At 35.7% G+C, this 18,532-nt stretch overlaps 1 protein-coding gene across 1 annotated transcript in view; it reads right to left on the bottom strand.

The window, feature by feature from the left end:
* Window positions 1–16,792, bottom strand: part of CYLC1 (cylicin 1) — a 77,526-nt gene extending 60,734 nt beyond the window's left edge. The window contains exon 1 of the mRNA XM_053201419.1: window positions 16,750–16,792. Coding sequence (XP_053057394.1) covers window positions 16,750–16,766 — 17 coding nt within the window. The 5' untranslated portion in view covers window positions 16,767–16,792. The remainder of the gene's footprint in view (window positions 1–16,749) is intronic.
* Between the last annotated feature and the right edge of the window lie 1,740 nt (window positions 16,793–18,532).

Genomic DNA, 18,532 nt, shown 5'->3' with positions numbered 1-18,532 from the left:
AAAAGGATTACAGTAATTTTTCAGTAACAAACCACAACCCAATGGAGATTTGTGATTTACCCAATAAATAATTCAAAATAGCTATTTTAAGGAAGCTTAATGAACTACAAAAACACAAAAAGAATATTCAACAACAACAAAAAAAACAATACACAAGCAAATTGAATAGTTTAACAAAGAGGATAGAAAACATAAAAAAGGAAAAACAAATTCTCGATCTGAAAAACACAGCAAATGAAATGCAAAATGCAATAGAGAAACATCAAATAGAATGGATCAAATAGGAAAAAAGAATATATGCATTAGAATACAGACCTTTTAAATTATTGAGTCAGAAAAAGAAACAAAAAAATAATGAAAAAAGTGAAGAAGGCTGAAACAATTTATGGAATACAACAAAAAGAAAGAATCTAAGGGTTATCAAAGTTCAGAAATCTTGCAAACAAGGAGAGAGTATGACGATAAATTCAAAAATCTGAAAGAGAAAAAAAACAAAAAACAACAAACAAAGCCTTGCCAACAAAAAACACTCTATCTGGAAAGTTATCCTTCAGAAATAAGGGAGAAAAACAATTTTCCAGATAAAAACTGAGGGAGTAAATAAATAATCACTATTTTTTAAAGAAATGCTGAAAAAGTTATTCAAGCTGAAATTAAAGGACATTAATTAATACAAAATATACTAATATATTTAACACATTAGTAAAAGTCATATATAGTCAAATTCAGAATATTTTAATACAATGATACAGTAGTAAATTGACCACTACTTAATTGAAGTTAAGTACTTATCAGCTTACAATGAACTATTATATTTAAGATGTTTTTTTTAAGACCAATAGTAACACAAAGCAAAATCAGACAGTAGATACACAAATGATATATAGAAGGACAGTTAAATAAAATCAAATTGGTAAATATAACAAATAAATAGAATAAAAGAAAAATCATATAATCGTATCAATAGATGCAGAAATAAGCATTTGACAAAATACAAAATCCTTTCATGTAAAAACTCTCAACACATTGACTATTAAGGAAATGTAGCTCAATGTAATAAAAACCATATATGACAAACCCACATCTTAAGTTCTACTGGACGAAATGTTGAAAGGTCTTCCTCTACGATTAGGAACAAAATAAGTGTGCCCACTCTGGCCACTCCTATCCAACATAGTACTGGCAGTCCTAGTGAGAACAATTAGGCAAACAAACAAACAAATAAACAAATAAATGACATCCAAATCCAGAAGTAAAATTATTTGTTTGCATATATATGATCTTATTTAGAGAAAAATCCTAGAGATCCCACAAAAAAACTGTTGAGGCTAATCACTATATTCAGTAAAGTTGCAGGATACAAAATCAAGATACAGAAGTGGGTTTCATTCTATACACTAAAAACAAAATATCTGAAAAATAATGAAAACAATCTAGGAGAAGGAGGGGAAGATGGCCCTAGAGTAGGAGGACCCAAGACACATCTCATCCCAGGAACACAATTAGACAACTATCAAATCTTGCTAGATACCCTCGAAATCAACAAGAAATCTGACAGAACAAACTCCACAACTAAGGGAGAGAAGAAGCCACATCTAAGAAAGTAGAAAGTGTCGATATTTGGCTTAGAGAAGAAAGGGATCATGGGTGCCATTGAGGGGAAGGAACTGTGGTAACAGAGGATGAGAGAGACAGAGAGAGAGAGAGTAGAACACACAGGACAGTGCACAAGGAGAACAGTTCCACAAAGACTTTGGCTTGAAAAATGAGAGCGGTTCAATTTTGTGAGTCCTTGCAAACAATGGGGCTAAAAGCCTGGAGTTATAAAGATCAGCAAGCTTGGCTGGGATAGAGTCCTGAGAGTGTTGCCCTGCTTCTTGAGAGAAGCAGGCAAACAACTCAGGGGCAGAAGGTGGGGAAACAGTGATCTTAAGCCTGAGGTACACAGGGGAGAGATTATTCACTCTTTTTAGAGCATACCCTTGAGAGGTAACTTTCACAGAGACACCTCTCCTGGAACAAAGAAGCTGCCTGGTGCCATTTCCCTCCCCAACTCCCCAGCATAAACACAGAGACACCTGAGGGAAACAACACAGAAGGGACACTGGCTACTTAATCAGCTTATACTAAGCCCTACTACCATGAGCTCTGAGGAGACTGTCCCTTTCAGTCAAGTTTGCCTCAATCCCAGTGCAACAGGCACCTACCACAGAAAACTGGCACAAGTGTAGAGAGGAGAGGAGCCAAGATGGCGAAACATCATGGAAGTTTTTTGTGTCTCATGTCCATGAAATACAGCCAGGCCAACACTAAACAATCCTGCACACTTAGAAAACTGATTGGAGGATTAACACAACAGTCTGCACAACCTGAACACAAAATTCAGCAGGTACGCAATACAGAGAGGTGAACTTGGGGAGCGAGAAGCCATGGCGGGCAGAGAGAGGATGGAGACGGGAGATGGGGAATGCAGGAAAAGCACCCCTCCCCAAAAGCAGCTGGAGAGAAAGTGGAAAATTGGAAATAGTCACAGGGACTAAACCAAAAAGGGAGAAAGGAGAAAGGAGAGGGTTTAAGACTGTAAACAAAGGGAGCACAGAGTCTGTAACTCCACAGCTCGATAACTGGCAGTGCTCTGTTGGGAAGGGTGAATCCCCAGGAGCAGAGTGGGGTCCAGGAGATTCATGGGCTACATGGGGAAAAGCGGTTCCACTGCTGGAAGGACATTTGGTAGAGACTGTTGAAACCACTTGGTCCCAGCAGACCCCAGGGAACAGCCACATTCGCTGGTGCTGGAACAAGGTCAAGAGTGAAGCCTGGTGCCAGATGTGTGTTGTGATTTTCCATAATCCCTGAAAAGCTGCTGATACATTATGTTGAGAACTTTCTCTGGGGCAGGCTGGAACCTGGCCAGCAGCAGGGTCCAGCAAGCTATCCTGGGTGCAGCCAACATTTGGCCATTGCTCAGTGAGACACTCCTGTAAAGGGGCAGAATGGGTCAAAGCCACAGCCTGTCAGAAGTAAGGGGACGGGAAAACAGCCTCATCTCAGACAAAACTCCAGAGAGAGGTACTGCCTGGGGCTTGGTCACGGACAGTGAAAAAGTGGGGAGTGGGAGAAAGCTGAAGACAGAGGATGGGTGCATGATTGCTGATTGGGGAGAACACAGTTCCAATACTAGACACTAGGTAGCTGGGTGACACCATTTTCACTGCTCCTGTGCTTGGGCATAGGCACTAACAAGCACCACAACACTCCACCCCCGTAGTCTAGCAGCACCATCTGGTGGAGAATGGAGCCATTGCACTAAGCCCTGCCCAATTGGGCCAACCTCTCTCTTCAAGAACAGAAGACTCACCACATGCTTAGTTTATGGACTATAAAACACTTCATAGTCTGACTTCTAGGGGAAAACGAAGTAATTTAAGTCCTATTTGAATCTGTTAGCGGGTCCATCTACTCAATTTCCTTTCTTTCTTTTTTTTCTCTTTTTCTTGAATACAGAAAGAGAAAAAAATCATTTTTATTTTCAATTATTTTAAATATTTTTTCTTTAATTTTGTACTATATTTTTTTTACTTTTGTGTAAATTTTTTTTCAAATTCTATTTTACTTCCATCATTTTATTTTAGTCTATTTCTGGGTATTCATTTTTTCAAATTTTCAAACGATTTCCTTTCTTTTCTTTTTCTTTTTTCTCTTTTTCGTTTTTTTTTTCTTTTCTTGAATACAGAAAGAGAAAACTTTCATTTTTACTTACAATTTCTGTTAAAATATTTTTTTAATTTACTATATTTTTTTACTTTTATGTAATTTTTTTCGAATTCTATTTTAACTCCATCATTTTATTTTAGTCTATTTCTGTGTATTCATGTTTTTTCAAATTCTCAAATGATTTCCTTTTTCCCCCTTTTTTGCTCTACTCTATAAAACCACTTTCAACATCCAGACCAAAACACACCTAGGATCTAGCATCATTTATTTGATTTTTGTGTGGGTGTGTTTTAACTTTTTAATTTTAATATTTTATTCATTTTAATTGTTTTTAATTTTTTACCTCATTAATTCCTTTAATCCCTTCAAACTGACAAAAAGTAGTAATTCATCCCAAAGAAAAAGCACAAAAAACGGCATCCAGGGATTTAACCAACAAAGATACAAGCAAGATGCCTGAAATAGAATTAAGAATCATGATAATAAGAATACTAGCTGGAGTCAAAAATAGATTAGAATCCCTTTCTGTGGAGATAAAAGTAGTAGAAGCCAGTCAGGATGAAATACAAAATGCTATAACTGAGCTGCAATCATGGATGGATGCCGTGGCAGCATGGTAGGCTGAGGCAGAACAGAGCATCGGCGATATAGAGGACAAAATTATAGAGAATAATGAAGCAGAAAAAAAGGGAGATTAAGGCAAAAGAGCACGATTTAAGAATAAGAGAAATAAGTGACTCATTAAAAAGGAACAACATCAGCATCATAGGGGTCCCAGAAGAGGAAGAGAGAGAAATAGGTGTATAAGGGTTATGTGAACAAATCATAACGGAAAACTTTCCTAACCTGGGGAAAGACACAGACATCAAAATCCAGGAAGCACAGAGGACCCACATTAGATTTCACAAAAACTGACCATCAACAAGGCATATGATAGTCAAATTCACAAAATAGGCAAGGAGAAAATCATGAAAGCATCAAGGGAAAAAAGTCCCAAACATACAAGGGAAGACAGATCAGGTTTGCAGCAGACCTATCCACAGAAACTTGGCAGGCCAGAAAGGAATGGCAGGATATATTCAATGTGCTGAATAAGGAAAAATATGCAGCCAAGAATTCTTTATCCAGTAAGGCTGTCATTCAAAATAGAAGGAGAGATAAAAAGTTTCCCAGAGAAACAAAAATTAAAGGAATTAATGACCACTAAAACAGCACTGTGATAAATTTTAAGGGGGACTCTCTGAGGGGCAAGAAGATGAAATATATATATATATATATATATATATATATATATATATGTATATATGTATATATATTCATTCTCTGGTCCTTTCTGATTTTTGTTATAGATTAGAAAGGACCAGAGAACACCGCCAGAAACTCCAACTCTACAGGCATCATAATGGCAATAAATTCATATATTTCAGTACTCATTCTAAACATCAATGGACTCAGTGTTCCAATCAAAAGACATAGGGTAACAGAATGGATAGGAAAACAAGATCCATCTATATGCTATTTACATGAGACCCACTTTGGACTTAAAGACACCTTCAGATTGATAGTAAGGGGATGGAGAACCATCTATGATGTAATGGTCAACAAAAGAAAGCCAGAGTAGCCATACTTATATCAGACAATCTAGAACTTAAAATAAAGACTATATCAAGAGATGCAGAAGTGCATTATATTATCATTAAGGGGTTTATCGACCAAGAAGACCAAACAATTGTAAACATTTATGTGAAAAATATGGCATCACCCAAATATATAAATTAATTAATCTCAAACATAAAGAACTTCATCAATAGTAATACCATAATAGTAGGAGACTTCAACACCCCACTCACAACAATGGACAGATCATCTAATCAAAAAAATCAACAAGGAAACAATGGCTTTGAATGACACACTGGACCAGATGGATTTGACAGATATATTTAGAAAATTTCATTCTAAAGCAGCAGAATACAGTTTCTTCTCCAGTGCACATGGAACGCTCTCCAGAATAGACCATATACTGGGGCACATATCAACCCTAAGTAAGTACAAAAAGGTCAAGATCATACTGTGCATATTTTCAAACCACAACACTATGAAACTCGAAATCAACCACAAGACAAAATTTGGAAAGGTAACAAATACTTGGAGACTGAAGAACATCCTACTAAAGAATGAATGGGCTAACCAAGCAGTTAAAGAGGAAATTAAAGAGTATATGGAAGTCAATGAAAATGAACACCACAACCCAAAACCTCTGGGATGCAGCAAAGGCCATCATAAGAGGAATGAATATAGCAATCCAGGCCTTCCTAAAGAAGGAAGAAAGATCTCAGATATACAACCTAACCTTACGCCTTAAAGAGCTAGAAAAAGAACAGCAAATAAAACCAAAAACCAGAAGAAGACAGGAAATAATAAAGGTTAGAGCAGAAATTAATGCTATTGAAACTAAAAGAAAACAGTAGAACAGAATAATGAAACCAGAAGCTGGTTCTTTCAAAGGATTAACAAAATTGATAAACCACTCGCCACTTTGATCAAAAAGAATAAGGAAAGGACCCAAATAAACCAAATCAAGAATGAAAGAGGCGAGATCACAACCAACACAGCAGAGATACAAACAATAATAAGAGAATATTATGAGGAGTTATATGACAATGGAATGGTCAATCTGAAAGAAATAGACAAATTCCTAGAAACATATACACTATCAAAACTGAAACAGGAAGAAATAGAAAATTTGAACAGATGCATAACCAGTAAGGAAATTGAATTAGTAATCAAAAATCTCCCAAAATACAAGAGTCCAGGGCCAGGTTGCTTTCCAGGGGAATTCTACCAAACATTGAAGGAAGGATTAACGCTTTTCTCTTGAAGGTTTTCCAAAAAATAGAAATGGAAGGAAAACTTCCATACTCTTTCTATGAAGTCAGCATTACCTTGGTTCAAAATCCAGACAGAGACCCTACTAAAAAGGAGAACCATAGACTGATTTCCCTGATGAACATGGATGCAAAAATCCTCAACAAGATATTAGCCAACTGGCTCCAACAATATATTAAACAAATTATTCACCACGACCAAGTGGGATTTATACCTGGGTTGCAAGGTTGTTTCATATCTGCAAAACAATTAACGTGATTCATCACATCAATAAAAGAAAGGACAAGAACCATATGATCCTCTCAATACATGCAGAGAAAGCATTTGACAAAATACAGCATCCTTTCTTGATACAAACCCTCAACAAAGTAGGGATAGAAGGAGCATACCTCGAGATGACAAAAGCCATACATGAAAGTCTCAACACTAATATCATCCTCCATGGGGAAAAACTGAGAGCTTTGCCCCTAATATCAGGAACAAGACAGGGATGTCCACTCTCGCCACTGTTATTCAACAAAGTATTGGAAGCCTTAGCCTCTGCAGTCAGAGGATACAAGGAAATAAAAGGCATCCAAATCAGCAAGCAGGAGGTCAAACTCTCACTCTTTGCAGATGACATGATACTCTATGTGGAAAACCCAAAAGATTCCACAAAAAACTGCTAGAATTGATTCATAAATTCAGCAAGTTGCAGGATATTAAAGTAACACAGAAATCGGTTCCATTCCTATACACCAACACTGAAGCGACAGAAAGTGAAATCAAGCAATTGATCCCATTTACAGTTGTATTAAAAAAAACATAAAATACCTAGGAATAAATCTAACCAAAGAGGTGAAAAGTCTATGCAGAGAAAACTATAGAAAGACAATGAAACAAATTGAAGAAGACACACAAAAAAGGAAAAGATTCCATGCTCCATAATAGGAAGAACAAATATTGTTAAAATGTCAACACTATCCAAAGCAATCTACATATTTAATGCAATCCCTATCTAAATAAAACAAGAATTCTTCACAGAGCTAGAACAAATAATCCTAAAATTTGTATGGGACCAGAAAAGACCCAGAATAACCAAAGCAATCTTTAAAAAGAAAACCAAAACAGGAGGCATCACAATCCCAGACTTCAAGGTATACTACAATGCTGTAATCTTCAAGACAATATGGTACTGGTGCAAAAACAGACACTCAGATCAATGGAATGGAATAGAGAACCCAGAAATGGGCCCACAAACGTATGGCCAACTATTCTTTGACAAAGCAGGAAAGAATATCCAATGGAATAAAGGCAGGCTTTTCAGCAAGTGGTGCTGGGAAAACTGGACAGCGACATGCAGAAGAATGAACCTGGACCACTGTGTTACACCATACACAAAAATAAACTCAAAATGGATGAAAGACCTCAATGTAAGACAGGAAGCCATAAAAATCCTCTAGGAGAAAGCAGGCAAAAACCTCTTTGATCTTGCTTACAGCAAATTCTTATTCAACATGTCTCTGGATGCAAGGGAAACAAAATAAAAAATGAACTACTGGGACCTCATCAAAATAAAAGCTTCTGCACAACAAAGGAAACAATCATCAAAACTAAAAGGCAACAGACAGAATGGGAGAAGATATTTGCACATGGCATATCAGATAAATGGTTAGTATCCAAAATCTATAAAGTGCTTATCAAACTCATCCCCCCAAAACCAAATAATCCAGTGAAGAAATGGGCAAAAGGCATGAATAGACACTTCTCCAAAGAAGACATCAGATGTCCAACCGACGCATGAAAAAATGCTCAACACCACTCATCATCAGGGAAATACAAATCAAAACCACAGTGAGAGACCACCTTACACCTGTCAGAATGGCTAACATGAACAACTCAAGCAACAACAGATGTTGGCAAGGATGCGGAGAAAGAGGATCTCTTTTGCATTGTTGGTGGGAATGCAAGCTGGTGCAGCCACTCTGGGAAACAGTATGGAGGTTCCTCAAAAAACTAAAAATAGAACTATCCTATTACCCAGCAATTGCACTAATAGGCATTTATCCAGTGGTTACAGTTGTGCTGTTTTTAAGGGGCACATGCACCTCCATGTTTATAGCCGCACTATCAACAATAGCCAAAGTATGGAAAGAGCGCAAATGTCCATCGATGGATGAATGGATCAAAAAGTGTGGTATATATAGACATGAAGTATTACTCGGCAGTTAAAAAGAATGAAGTCTTGTCATTTGCAACTATGTGGATGGAGCTGGAAGTATTAAGCTAAGTGAAATTAGTCAGAGAAAGACAGAAATCATATGACTTCACTCATATGAGGACTTTAAGAGACAAAGCAGATGAACATAAGGGAAGGGAAACAAAAATCATATAAAAAGAGGGAGGGGGACAAAACAGAAGAGAGTCATAAATATGGAGAACAAACTGAGCATTACGGGAGGGGTTTTGGGAGGAGGGATGGGCTAAATGGGTAAGGGGTATTAAGGAATCTACTCCCGAAATCATTGTTGCACTATATGCTAACTAATTTGGATGTAAATTTTAAAAAAAAGAAAATTAAAAAAAGAAAAGAGAAGAAAAATAAATAAATATCATATTAAAATAAGATTAGTAGCACAAGCCACTGCTCACAACATGTCTCTAAACTTAGGAGTTTGAAAATTCAGCAATCTTTGCTGGGATCGAGCATGGAGAGCACTGTGGTGTTCCTGGAGAGAAGGCAGGCAAAAAGCCTGGAGGCAGACAACATGGAAACAAGGATTTGAAAGACACATGGCACACACAGGAGGGCCATTATTCATTCTTCTCAGAGCCCTTCTGTGATAGGCAACATTCAGGGGAAGCCTCCCCAGGAATAAAGGAGCTAGCTGGTGCCTTTCCCTCCCCTGCCCCTCAGCATGAGCACAGAGCTACCTATGGGAAAAGGCTCAGCACCAACACCTGCTAGATACTCGCTTACACCAGCCCACCCCCTGTACTCTGTTGGAAATGCCCATCTCAGTTAAGCTAGCCTCAGTTACAGTGCAATGGACCCCTCCCCCCGAAGATTAGGACAAAACCCCACACATACCATGTCTCCCAACCAGAGTTCTTCAGGGCTTCAATTCTGGTGAAAGTAGTACCAGGTCTCATTTCACAAGCAGACCAGAACACTGGTATTGTTAAAACTTACCACATTTAGTCCAAGGACCAAACACTGCCCACAGCAGGCAAGTAAATCTTCTGCAGAAACCTGGCCTGAAGTAGAGAGCAGACAAAATACAGTAGCAAGAGCACACACAACACTCACCAGAGACACTACTTGAAGCACCAAGCCCTGGACACTATATGACCTCTTCATCATAAAGCCATTATTTCAGAAGCAGGAAACATAACTGGATTTTATAACACAGGAAAAAGGAAGTGACATAAAATTCAAAGACAGAGGAATTTATCCCAAATGAAGGAACACCATAACACTATAACCTAGAGATCTAAGTGAAACAGATATAAGTAACATGTCTGAAGGAGAACCAAAAGCAACAATCATAGAGATACTGTGCTTTAGAAAAGAATAAAGTACATCAGGGAAACTTTTTACCACAGATATAAAAGAGTTAAAAAAGAATCAATCATAGATGAAGAATGAAATAAATGAGATCAGAAACAGGCTTGATGCAATGAATACCAGAATGGAAGAAGCAGAGGAATGAATTAGTGACCTAGAAGGCAAAATAATGGAAAATACGGAAGCTGAAAAAAGTAAACAAAGAACAACTATGCAACACAAGAATAGACTTAGGGAACTCAATCAAGTGTAATAACATTTGTATTATGGGAGTTTCAGAGGAAGCACAGAGAGAAAAGAGTGCAGAAAATTTATTTGAAGAAATCATAGTTGAAAATGTCCCTAATCTTGATAAGGAAACAGTCATCTAGATCCAGGAGGCACAGAAAACTCCATTAAAATCAACAAAAGGAGTCCAACACCAAGACATATTGAAATTAAATTTGCAAAAGATAGTGGTAAAAATTATAAAACATCAAGATTAAAAAAAGTCCTTATCATACAAGGTAATACCCATTAATCTAGCTGGAGATTTCTCAACAGAGACATGGCAAGTCAGAAGGGAATGGCATGTTATATTTAAAATACTAAATGGGGGCAGTGCCTCAGTGGCTCAGTCAATTGAGCGTCCGACTTCAGCTCAGGTCATGATCTTGTGTTCTGTGGATACAAGCCCGCATCAGGCTCTGTGCTGACAGCTCATTGTCTGGAGCCTTCTTCAGATTCTGTGTCTACCTCGCTCTCTGCCCATCCCCTGCTCATGCTTTCTCTCTCTCTCTCTCTCTCTCTCTCCCCCAAAAATGAATAAACATTCAAAAAAATTGAAAGCTAAATGGGAAAAATCTAAAGCCAAGAATATTCATACAGCAAGGCTATCATTAAGAATAGAAAGAGAGATAAAGAATTTCCCAGACAAAAAAGTACTAAAGGAATTTGTGATCACTAAACCAGCCACAAATATATAGAGGTTAAACAACATGCTACTAAATAAGGAATGGGTCAACCAGGAAATGAAAGAAAAGATTAAAAAAAATACGTGGAAACAAATGAAAATGAGAACATGATAGTCCAAAACTTTAGGGATGCAACAAAAGTGGTTCTAAGAGGGAAATATAGTAATACCAACCTACCACAAGAAGCAATAAATTGATCAAATAGACAACCTAACCTTAAACCTAAAGGTGTTATAAAAGAAAAACAAACAAAGCCTAATGCCAACAGAATCAAGGAAATAATAAAGATTAGAGGAGAAATAAATTATATAGAAATTAAAACAACAACAAAAACAATAGCAACAACAATAGAAAATACCAATGAAACAAGAAACTGGTTCTTTGAAAAAATTAATAAAATTGTTATACCTCTAGCCAGACTTAAAAAAAGAGAGATTTTGGCACCTGGGTGGTTCAGGTGGTTGAGCATCCCACTTTGGCTAAGGTCATGTTCTCACGGCTTGTGAGCTCAAGCCCCGTGTCTGGCTCTGTTGTGACATCTGAGCCTGGAGCCTGTTTCAGATTCTGTGTCTCCCCTTCTCTTTGCCCCTCCTCTGCTCATACTCTCTCTCTCTCTGTCTCTCAAAATAAATAAACATTAAAAAAAGAAATACTGAAATAAATAAAATCACAAAGGAGGGAGGAGAAATGACAACACTACAGAAATAAAACAATTGTAAGAGAATATTATGAAAAACTATATGTCAACAAATTAGACAACCTGAAAGAAGTTGATAAATTCCAAGAAACATATAAGCTAACAAAATTGAAACAGTAAGAAGTAGAAAACTTGCACACACACACACACACACACACACACAATAGAATCTTATTCAGTCATCAAAAAGAATGATGTCTTGCCACTGCAATGATGTGGGTGGAGTTAGCCAGTACTATGCTAATCAAAATAAATAAGAAAAAGAGAAATATTGTATGTTTTCACTGATATTTGGAATTGAAGAAATAAAACAAATGAGCAAAGGAAAATAGAATCAAACCAAGAAACACATTCTTTTTTTAATGTTTCACTTTTATTTTTGAAAGAAAGACAGAGCATGAGCCGGGGAAGGGCAGAGAGAGAAGGAGACACAGAATCTGAAGTAGACTCCAGGCTCTATGCTATCAGAACAGAGTCTGACATGGGGCTCGAACTCACAAGCTGCAAGATCATGACCTGTGCTAAAGCTGGAAGCTTACTCAACTGAGTCACCCAGGTGCCCTGAAACATAGTCTTAATTATAGACAAGCTGATGGTTACCAGAGCAGAGGTGGGGAAGAGGATGGGTTAAATTGGTGATAGGGATTAAGGAGGGCACTTTCTGTGATGAGCATCAGGTGTTGTATGTAAGTGTTGAATCGGCACATTTTTTATCTGAAACTAATATTACACTGTATGCTAAATAACAGAAACTTAAATAAAAACTTAACAAAAAGAAAAGGAAAAGTAAACCATCTAATTTGTAATCGTTTTAAAAATAAAATGATTACAAATATCTTTAGCCAAGGAATTTAAATATTTTTACACTGAAAATTTTCAGATATTGAGGAAAGGAAATGAAGACACAAATAAATGGAGAGGTATCCCAAGTTCATGGATCAGTAGAATAATATTGTTAAGATGCCAATAACACCAAATCCATATATAGATTAAGTGCAATCCTGGTCAAAATTCCAAGAGAATTTTTCCACAGAAAGAGAACAATCCTAAAATTCATGTGGAAACACAAATGACTATAAGTAGGCAAAACAGTTCTGAGAAAGGAATAATGCTGGAGATATTACACTTTATGATTGCAAACTATAGTAAAAAGGTATAGTAATTAAAACAGTATAGTACTGGAATACAAACAGAAACATAGACCAAGGGAATTTAACCAAGAACAGAGAAGTAAACCCATGTATATATGATCAACTAACCTTCATGAGGGCACCAAGAACACACAATAGGTAAGGGATCATCTCTTCACTAAATGATTCTGGGGAAAGTGGATATCTACATGCAAAAGAATAAAAGTGGAACCCTATCACACACAAGTCACAAAAATTATCTTGCAATGGTTTAAAAACTTGAACATAAGAACTGAAAGTTTTCAACTCTTAGAGAAAAACATAGGGAGAAAGATCTTTGATATGCCCTTGACATTGATTTTCTTGGATATGCCACCAAATGTTCAGGCAACAAAAACAAAAGTAAGTATGTGGAATCTATATAAAACTTAGCTTCTGCACAACAAATGAACAATCAATATTGAAAAGCAATTATCTGACAAGGGGTTAATATACAAAATATTTAGGTAACTTACACAACTAAATAATAATTTGGTAAACTGATTAAAAAATGGAAAAAGGATGTGAATAGGCATTTTTCAAAGAAGACATGTTCTTTCCACAGAAACAGATGTTGTCAAAGGGTACAAACTTCCATTTATAAGATGAATATGTTGTGAGGATCTAATGCATAATATGGTGACTATAGTTAACACTGCTGTGTTATATACTTGAAATCTCGTAAGAGAGTAGACCTCAAATGTTCTCACCACAAAATAAAGGTAATTACATTACTTGATGGAGGTGTTAAATAACCGTACCATAGTCATAATTTTGCAATGCACCTGAGCATCAAATAATAACATTGTACATCTCAAACATACACAGTTATATTTCAATTGTTTCAATAAATCTACAGAAAAAATAAAAATAACGAGGCTACAGAAAGTAAGTTAAATATAGGAGCCATATTCTTACGTAGTGAAGGAAATCCAATGCTCAGTGTTATGAGTTGAATTGTGTCCCACATAAAGACACATTCATGTCCAATCACTGGGTACTTGTTAACTTGACCTCATTTGGAAACAGGGTCTCTGTAGATGTAATCAAGTTTAGATGAGGTCATACTGGATTAGAACACAATGACTGGTGTTCTTATGAGAAGAAGGAGATGTAGACACAGACACACACAGGGAGAGTGTGCCATGTGAGCTATGATGGAAACAATGACTGGGGTGATGGATCTACAATCCAAGGAATGTCAATGATTGCTAGAAACTGCCAGAAGCTAGAAGAGAGTCATCGGACAGATTCTTCCTCAGAGCCTTGGCAAGGAGACCACATTGCTGACATTTTTATTTTGGACTTTTAGCTCACAGAAATTTGAGAAAATAAACTTCTAATGTTTTAAGCCAGCTAATCTGTGGTGATTTGCTTCAGCAGCCCTAGGAAACTAATATACATTAAGTTATATTTAGATATGAGCAAGAAGAGAGTATCTACTATAATAGGAGAAAAGTCAGGGGGGAAAAGGTTGTAAAATACATATAGATTAGTATATTTAGTTGTGGCTATGGTGAAAATCTATCCTATTTATCTCTATTATGTGAGAGTGGAGTGGAAAAATCTATTATAAATTTAACAGAAAAAATTTAAGAAATAGTCATCTTAAAGGAGAGACTTGAACAGATGAGAGAAGTTTAATACCATTGCCAGGTAACATTAATGGCCCACTTGCAGTTTGATATTATAAATTAAGTTGAAGCCAATTATCATGGTTACATGATTTTCCTCAACCACATTCAGCTTGCAAAAAGGTACCACTGAGAAGTGATGGGGGAGTTGGATATATCTATAACTAGGGTTTTGTCTAAGAGACATCAAAATGAAAATGGATAAAGGGAATTGAATATTTATGCATGAAATTATTTGTTTTGGTTCACTATGAGCCTATAGGAACCTAAGATAGGTAAGAATCTATAATGAGTAAGAACATAAGTAAAGCCATTGGGAAAGGATTAATGAGCAGTAGTTCAAAGTTGGTAAAATCAATAGTAGGTCTTATAGGGGTAGGAGAATTGTTGGAGTGTGGGTATTAAAGGTACCTGAAGTAGTGGTTGGAGAATGTTTGAAATTGAGATTTTGGAGGGATATGAATATAAATGAGCAACTGAAATAAGATGGAAGGCAAGATACTTTGAGAAAATGAAGTTAAAAATGAAATATTAGGATATGGGAATGATTATCTACATATCAAAATCACCAGGGATTAAAGAAAGAGGGAATGGCAGTGGACCAGAGAATCATGGCAAAATAAAGGGAATGACCTGGGAGTTAGTTGATGAATACAACAAGGAAACATAGCAGGTGATATAAATCTGATGATATGAGATTCAAACCTGGCTATTTTTAGGGAGTAGAGAAGTAGAATGAGTTGGAAATGCCATTGAGGAACCAAGTATACATCTATAGCATCTCTGGTTCCAGTGGCAGGAGGGGACATGGGAAGGAAAATATCCATTCAAGAGGGCCCCAGGAAAAACAATGTATTTGAGAAACAGCCGAGTTTCGGAGAGCAATAAAGTGGAGATATCATTCAGATAGGAGGCAGAGGAGGGTACAGAGGATTTTGCTGATGACAGTGTGTTTCAGAGATAATGCCCAATGGTGACATAATCCTGAAGCATTTGTGATGTAATAGGAAAGATCATATGTAGGCAGGATAAAACTAGAGATACCTCTCCAAAATCACTAGGAGCTCAATTTTAATTTCTAGATCAAACCATTCTTTTCCTTTCTTTCACACTGTATTGAAATTTCTCATTTTAAAAGTAATACATACTCATTGAAAAACATCCAAACATCATAAAAATGTGTCATTTAAAAAGGGAAAATCTCTTTAAGTTTTTTAGAGTTTGAATTTCTGAGTCAAAGATTTTCTAAATGTTCTTTTTATAAATGAGGTTGTGCATTTTTTCATATGTTTACTGGTCATTCACATTTCTTTTTCTATAAAATATCTGTTCATAGCCTTCAACTATTTTTATTCCACCTTAATTGTATCTTTCTTATTGAGCTTTATGAGCTTTTTATATGATTGTATCTTAAGAAATTCCCATTTTTGTAGGTAAAAATGGTTGAATATTGACAATCTCATATAATTCAACATAATACACATCGCTATTAGCTGGTAGTTCCAAGTCAATATGGTCTATATTATCCTAATTTTTGTATTATTTCAGCAATATTCTTGTGGAGATGTAAACTTTTAAAATAAAGACTAACATTGAAAGATGTGGCCAACTAAAACCTGCAGAAATACTGTTAAATCCATGTTAATATTTCATCATCCATTTAATGAATCCTTTTAAAAGTCAACTCACTAAACTTTCTTTTCTTGGAAATAATACTAAGTCTTCCTTTTTAGCAGAGCAAAAGGATGATCTAACTTTCTTTTTACAGAAAATTAAGTATACCAAAGTTGTATAATAAAGTCTTACTACATTATATCATGCTTCACATTTTAAGTGCCTTCACACACATTAATTAGTTCCTTTCTCAAAATAAGATGTGATTGTAAGTACACACACACACACACACACACACACACACACAAAATGGTTAAGGCCATGCAACTGTTTTGTGACAAAGCCTGAAGTAGCTAAATCTCAAAGCAAAAAACCCAAGATATTGTTGAAAATTTCATACCTCTCTTTAAAGTATTAATCTATAAATAAAATTACAATGAGATAAACATTATTCACATTTAAAAATATAAATATGTTGCTAAGTTGAGCATATTAGTCATTAAAAATACTAAAAAGTATTAGACAAAGTACTTACAATCTTGTAAGAGACATTTCCCCTGCCTATATGTTGCCAGGACTTTAGGATTGTAATTTAAAACTGGTAATGTTGAGTGATGACATCATAAAGACACTGTGAATAACAGGAAGTTGAAGGGAAAAGACAGAGTTAATTATATTTTATGGTGCATAGATGCCTCTGAAATCTATTCTAAAATTGTACCTGTGTTTACACATAATGTTTCACAGCTTGAACAGGAAGAATCAGGTTTTCATTGATTAAATCTATTTGGTTGTTTGCTAAACATCTAATTGTTATTAGACTATTTTAACACCAGTTTTGAACATACATGTGTACACACAGACCTATATACACGTGTGTATGTGCATATGAAGGAGCTATATGTATTAAAAGGAATATAAAATAATATAAACATTCCTCTATAAAGAGCTACTTTAATCCTGTACATTTCCTTCACATTCAGACTTTCCCCCATAAAAGTATCTATCTATTATCTATCTATCTATCATCTATCTATCTATTTATCTATTATCTATCTATCTATCTATCTATCTATCTATATTCACAGTGATATTTCTTCAAAATAACTTGAATATAGTTTCATGTTATATATGTAAGTTACACAAAGGTGAAATGTCTATTAAAATAGTACCAAGAAGTCTGAAACACTTTTTTTCTGCCCAAATCTAAAAACAATTGTTGTTATGTACAAAGTTATGTTAGAACAAGTTATCAAATGCCACTTGGCAGGAAATTTGAAAAATATGAACTTTACATTATATAAAGGAAAGTCATGTGGTAGGTAAGGATACATACAGAAAAATGATGTCTTTTATGTGATCTAGAAAACAAAAAGTGAGTATCTTTTTGGTCCCAGGAAGAGAAGCAGTTGATTAGTTATTCTCATTTTTGGCTACTTTTTTGTCATTGAATTTTTATTTATTTTTGAAAGTGTATATTTCTTATGTAATACTAAGCTCATCTCATTTTTTTAGTTTGTTTATTAATTTTGAGAAAAACAGAAAGCACGAGTGAGTGGGGGAGGGGCAGAAAGAGAGAGAGAGAGAGAGAGAGAGAGAGAGAGAGGGAGAGACAGAATACCAAGCAGGCTCTGTACTGTCAGCACAGACAATTTCACAACCACGAGATCATGACCTGCACCAAAATCAAGAGTTCAATGCTTAACTGACTGAACCACCCAGGCGCTCTTGACCTTATTTCATTTTTAGAAAATAAAAGCAAAATGTGATCCAAGCACCAAGTTAGTTTTCACTTGGGCAGTGTTACACAGTCTCAGAGCCCTTCCATTGGCCAAACTGAGCTTAAAAGACTATCAAAAAGTATTACCTTCTGAAGTAAAGTAATATAAAGCCATTCAATTTGTAAGTCAAAAATAGACCACAATCAGTAAAGTAATAAAAGGAACACTATGTGTAAAGTGCCTTGAAAAATGTTCCTACTCTCAGGCAGAGTAATTCTACTCCTAGGAATGCATCCTAAGTAACTATTTCAGCACAAATATGTTAATTATAATTTTACATAAAATATTAAAATTTAGATACACTCTAAATGTCCAAGATTAGGGAATGGTTTTAGTAAATCCCTAGATTATAATTCCATGAGGGCAGGAATCATGTCTGTTTGGTTGTCAATGCCTAACATTTGTGTGAAAAAAAAAGATATGTAGAACTGTACACAGAGTTTGATAGCTACCATGTAAAGTGGAAGTATTTATTGTAAAAAGAAATAAAGTTAAATATATCATAATGGTATAAGTGTGGTTATGGATAATTTTGTT

The sequence above is a fragment of the Acinonyx jubatus genome, chromosome X, assembly GCF_027475565.1.
Source record: "Acinonyx jubatus isolate Ajub_Pintada_27869175 chromosome X, VMU_Ajub_asm_v1.0, whole genome shotgun sequence".
Lineage (NCBI taxonomy): Eukaryota > Metazoa > Chordata > Mammalia > Carnivora > Felidae > Acinonyx > Acinonyx jubatus.
Note: the sequence above shows the minus strand (reverse complement) of the source record. Positions and strands in the feature narration are given on the sequence as shown.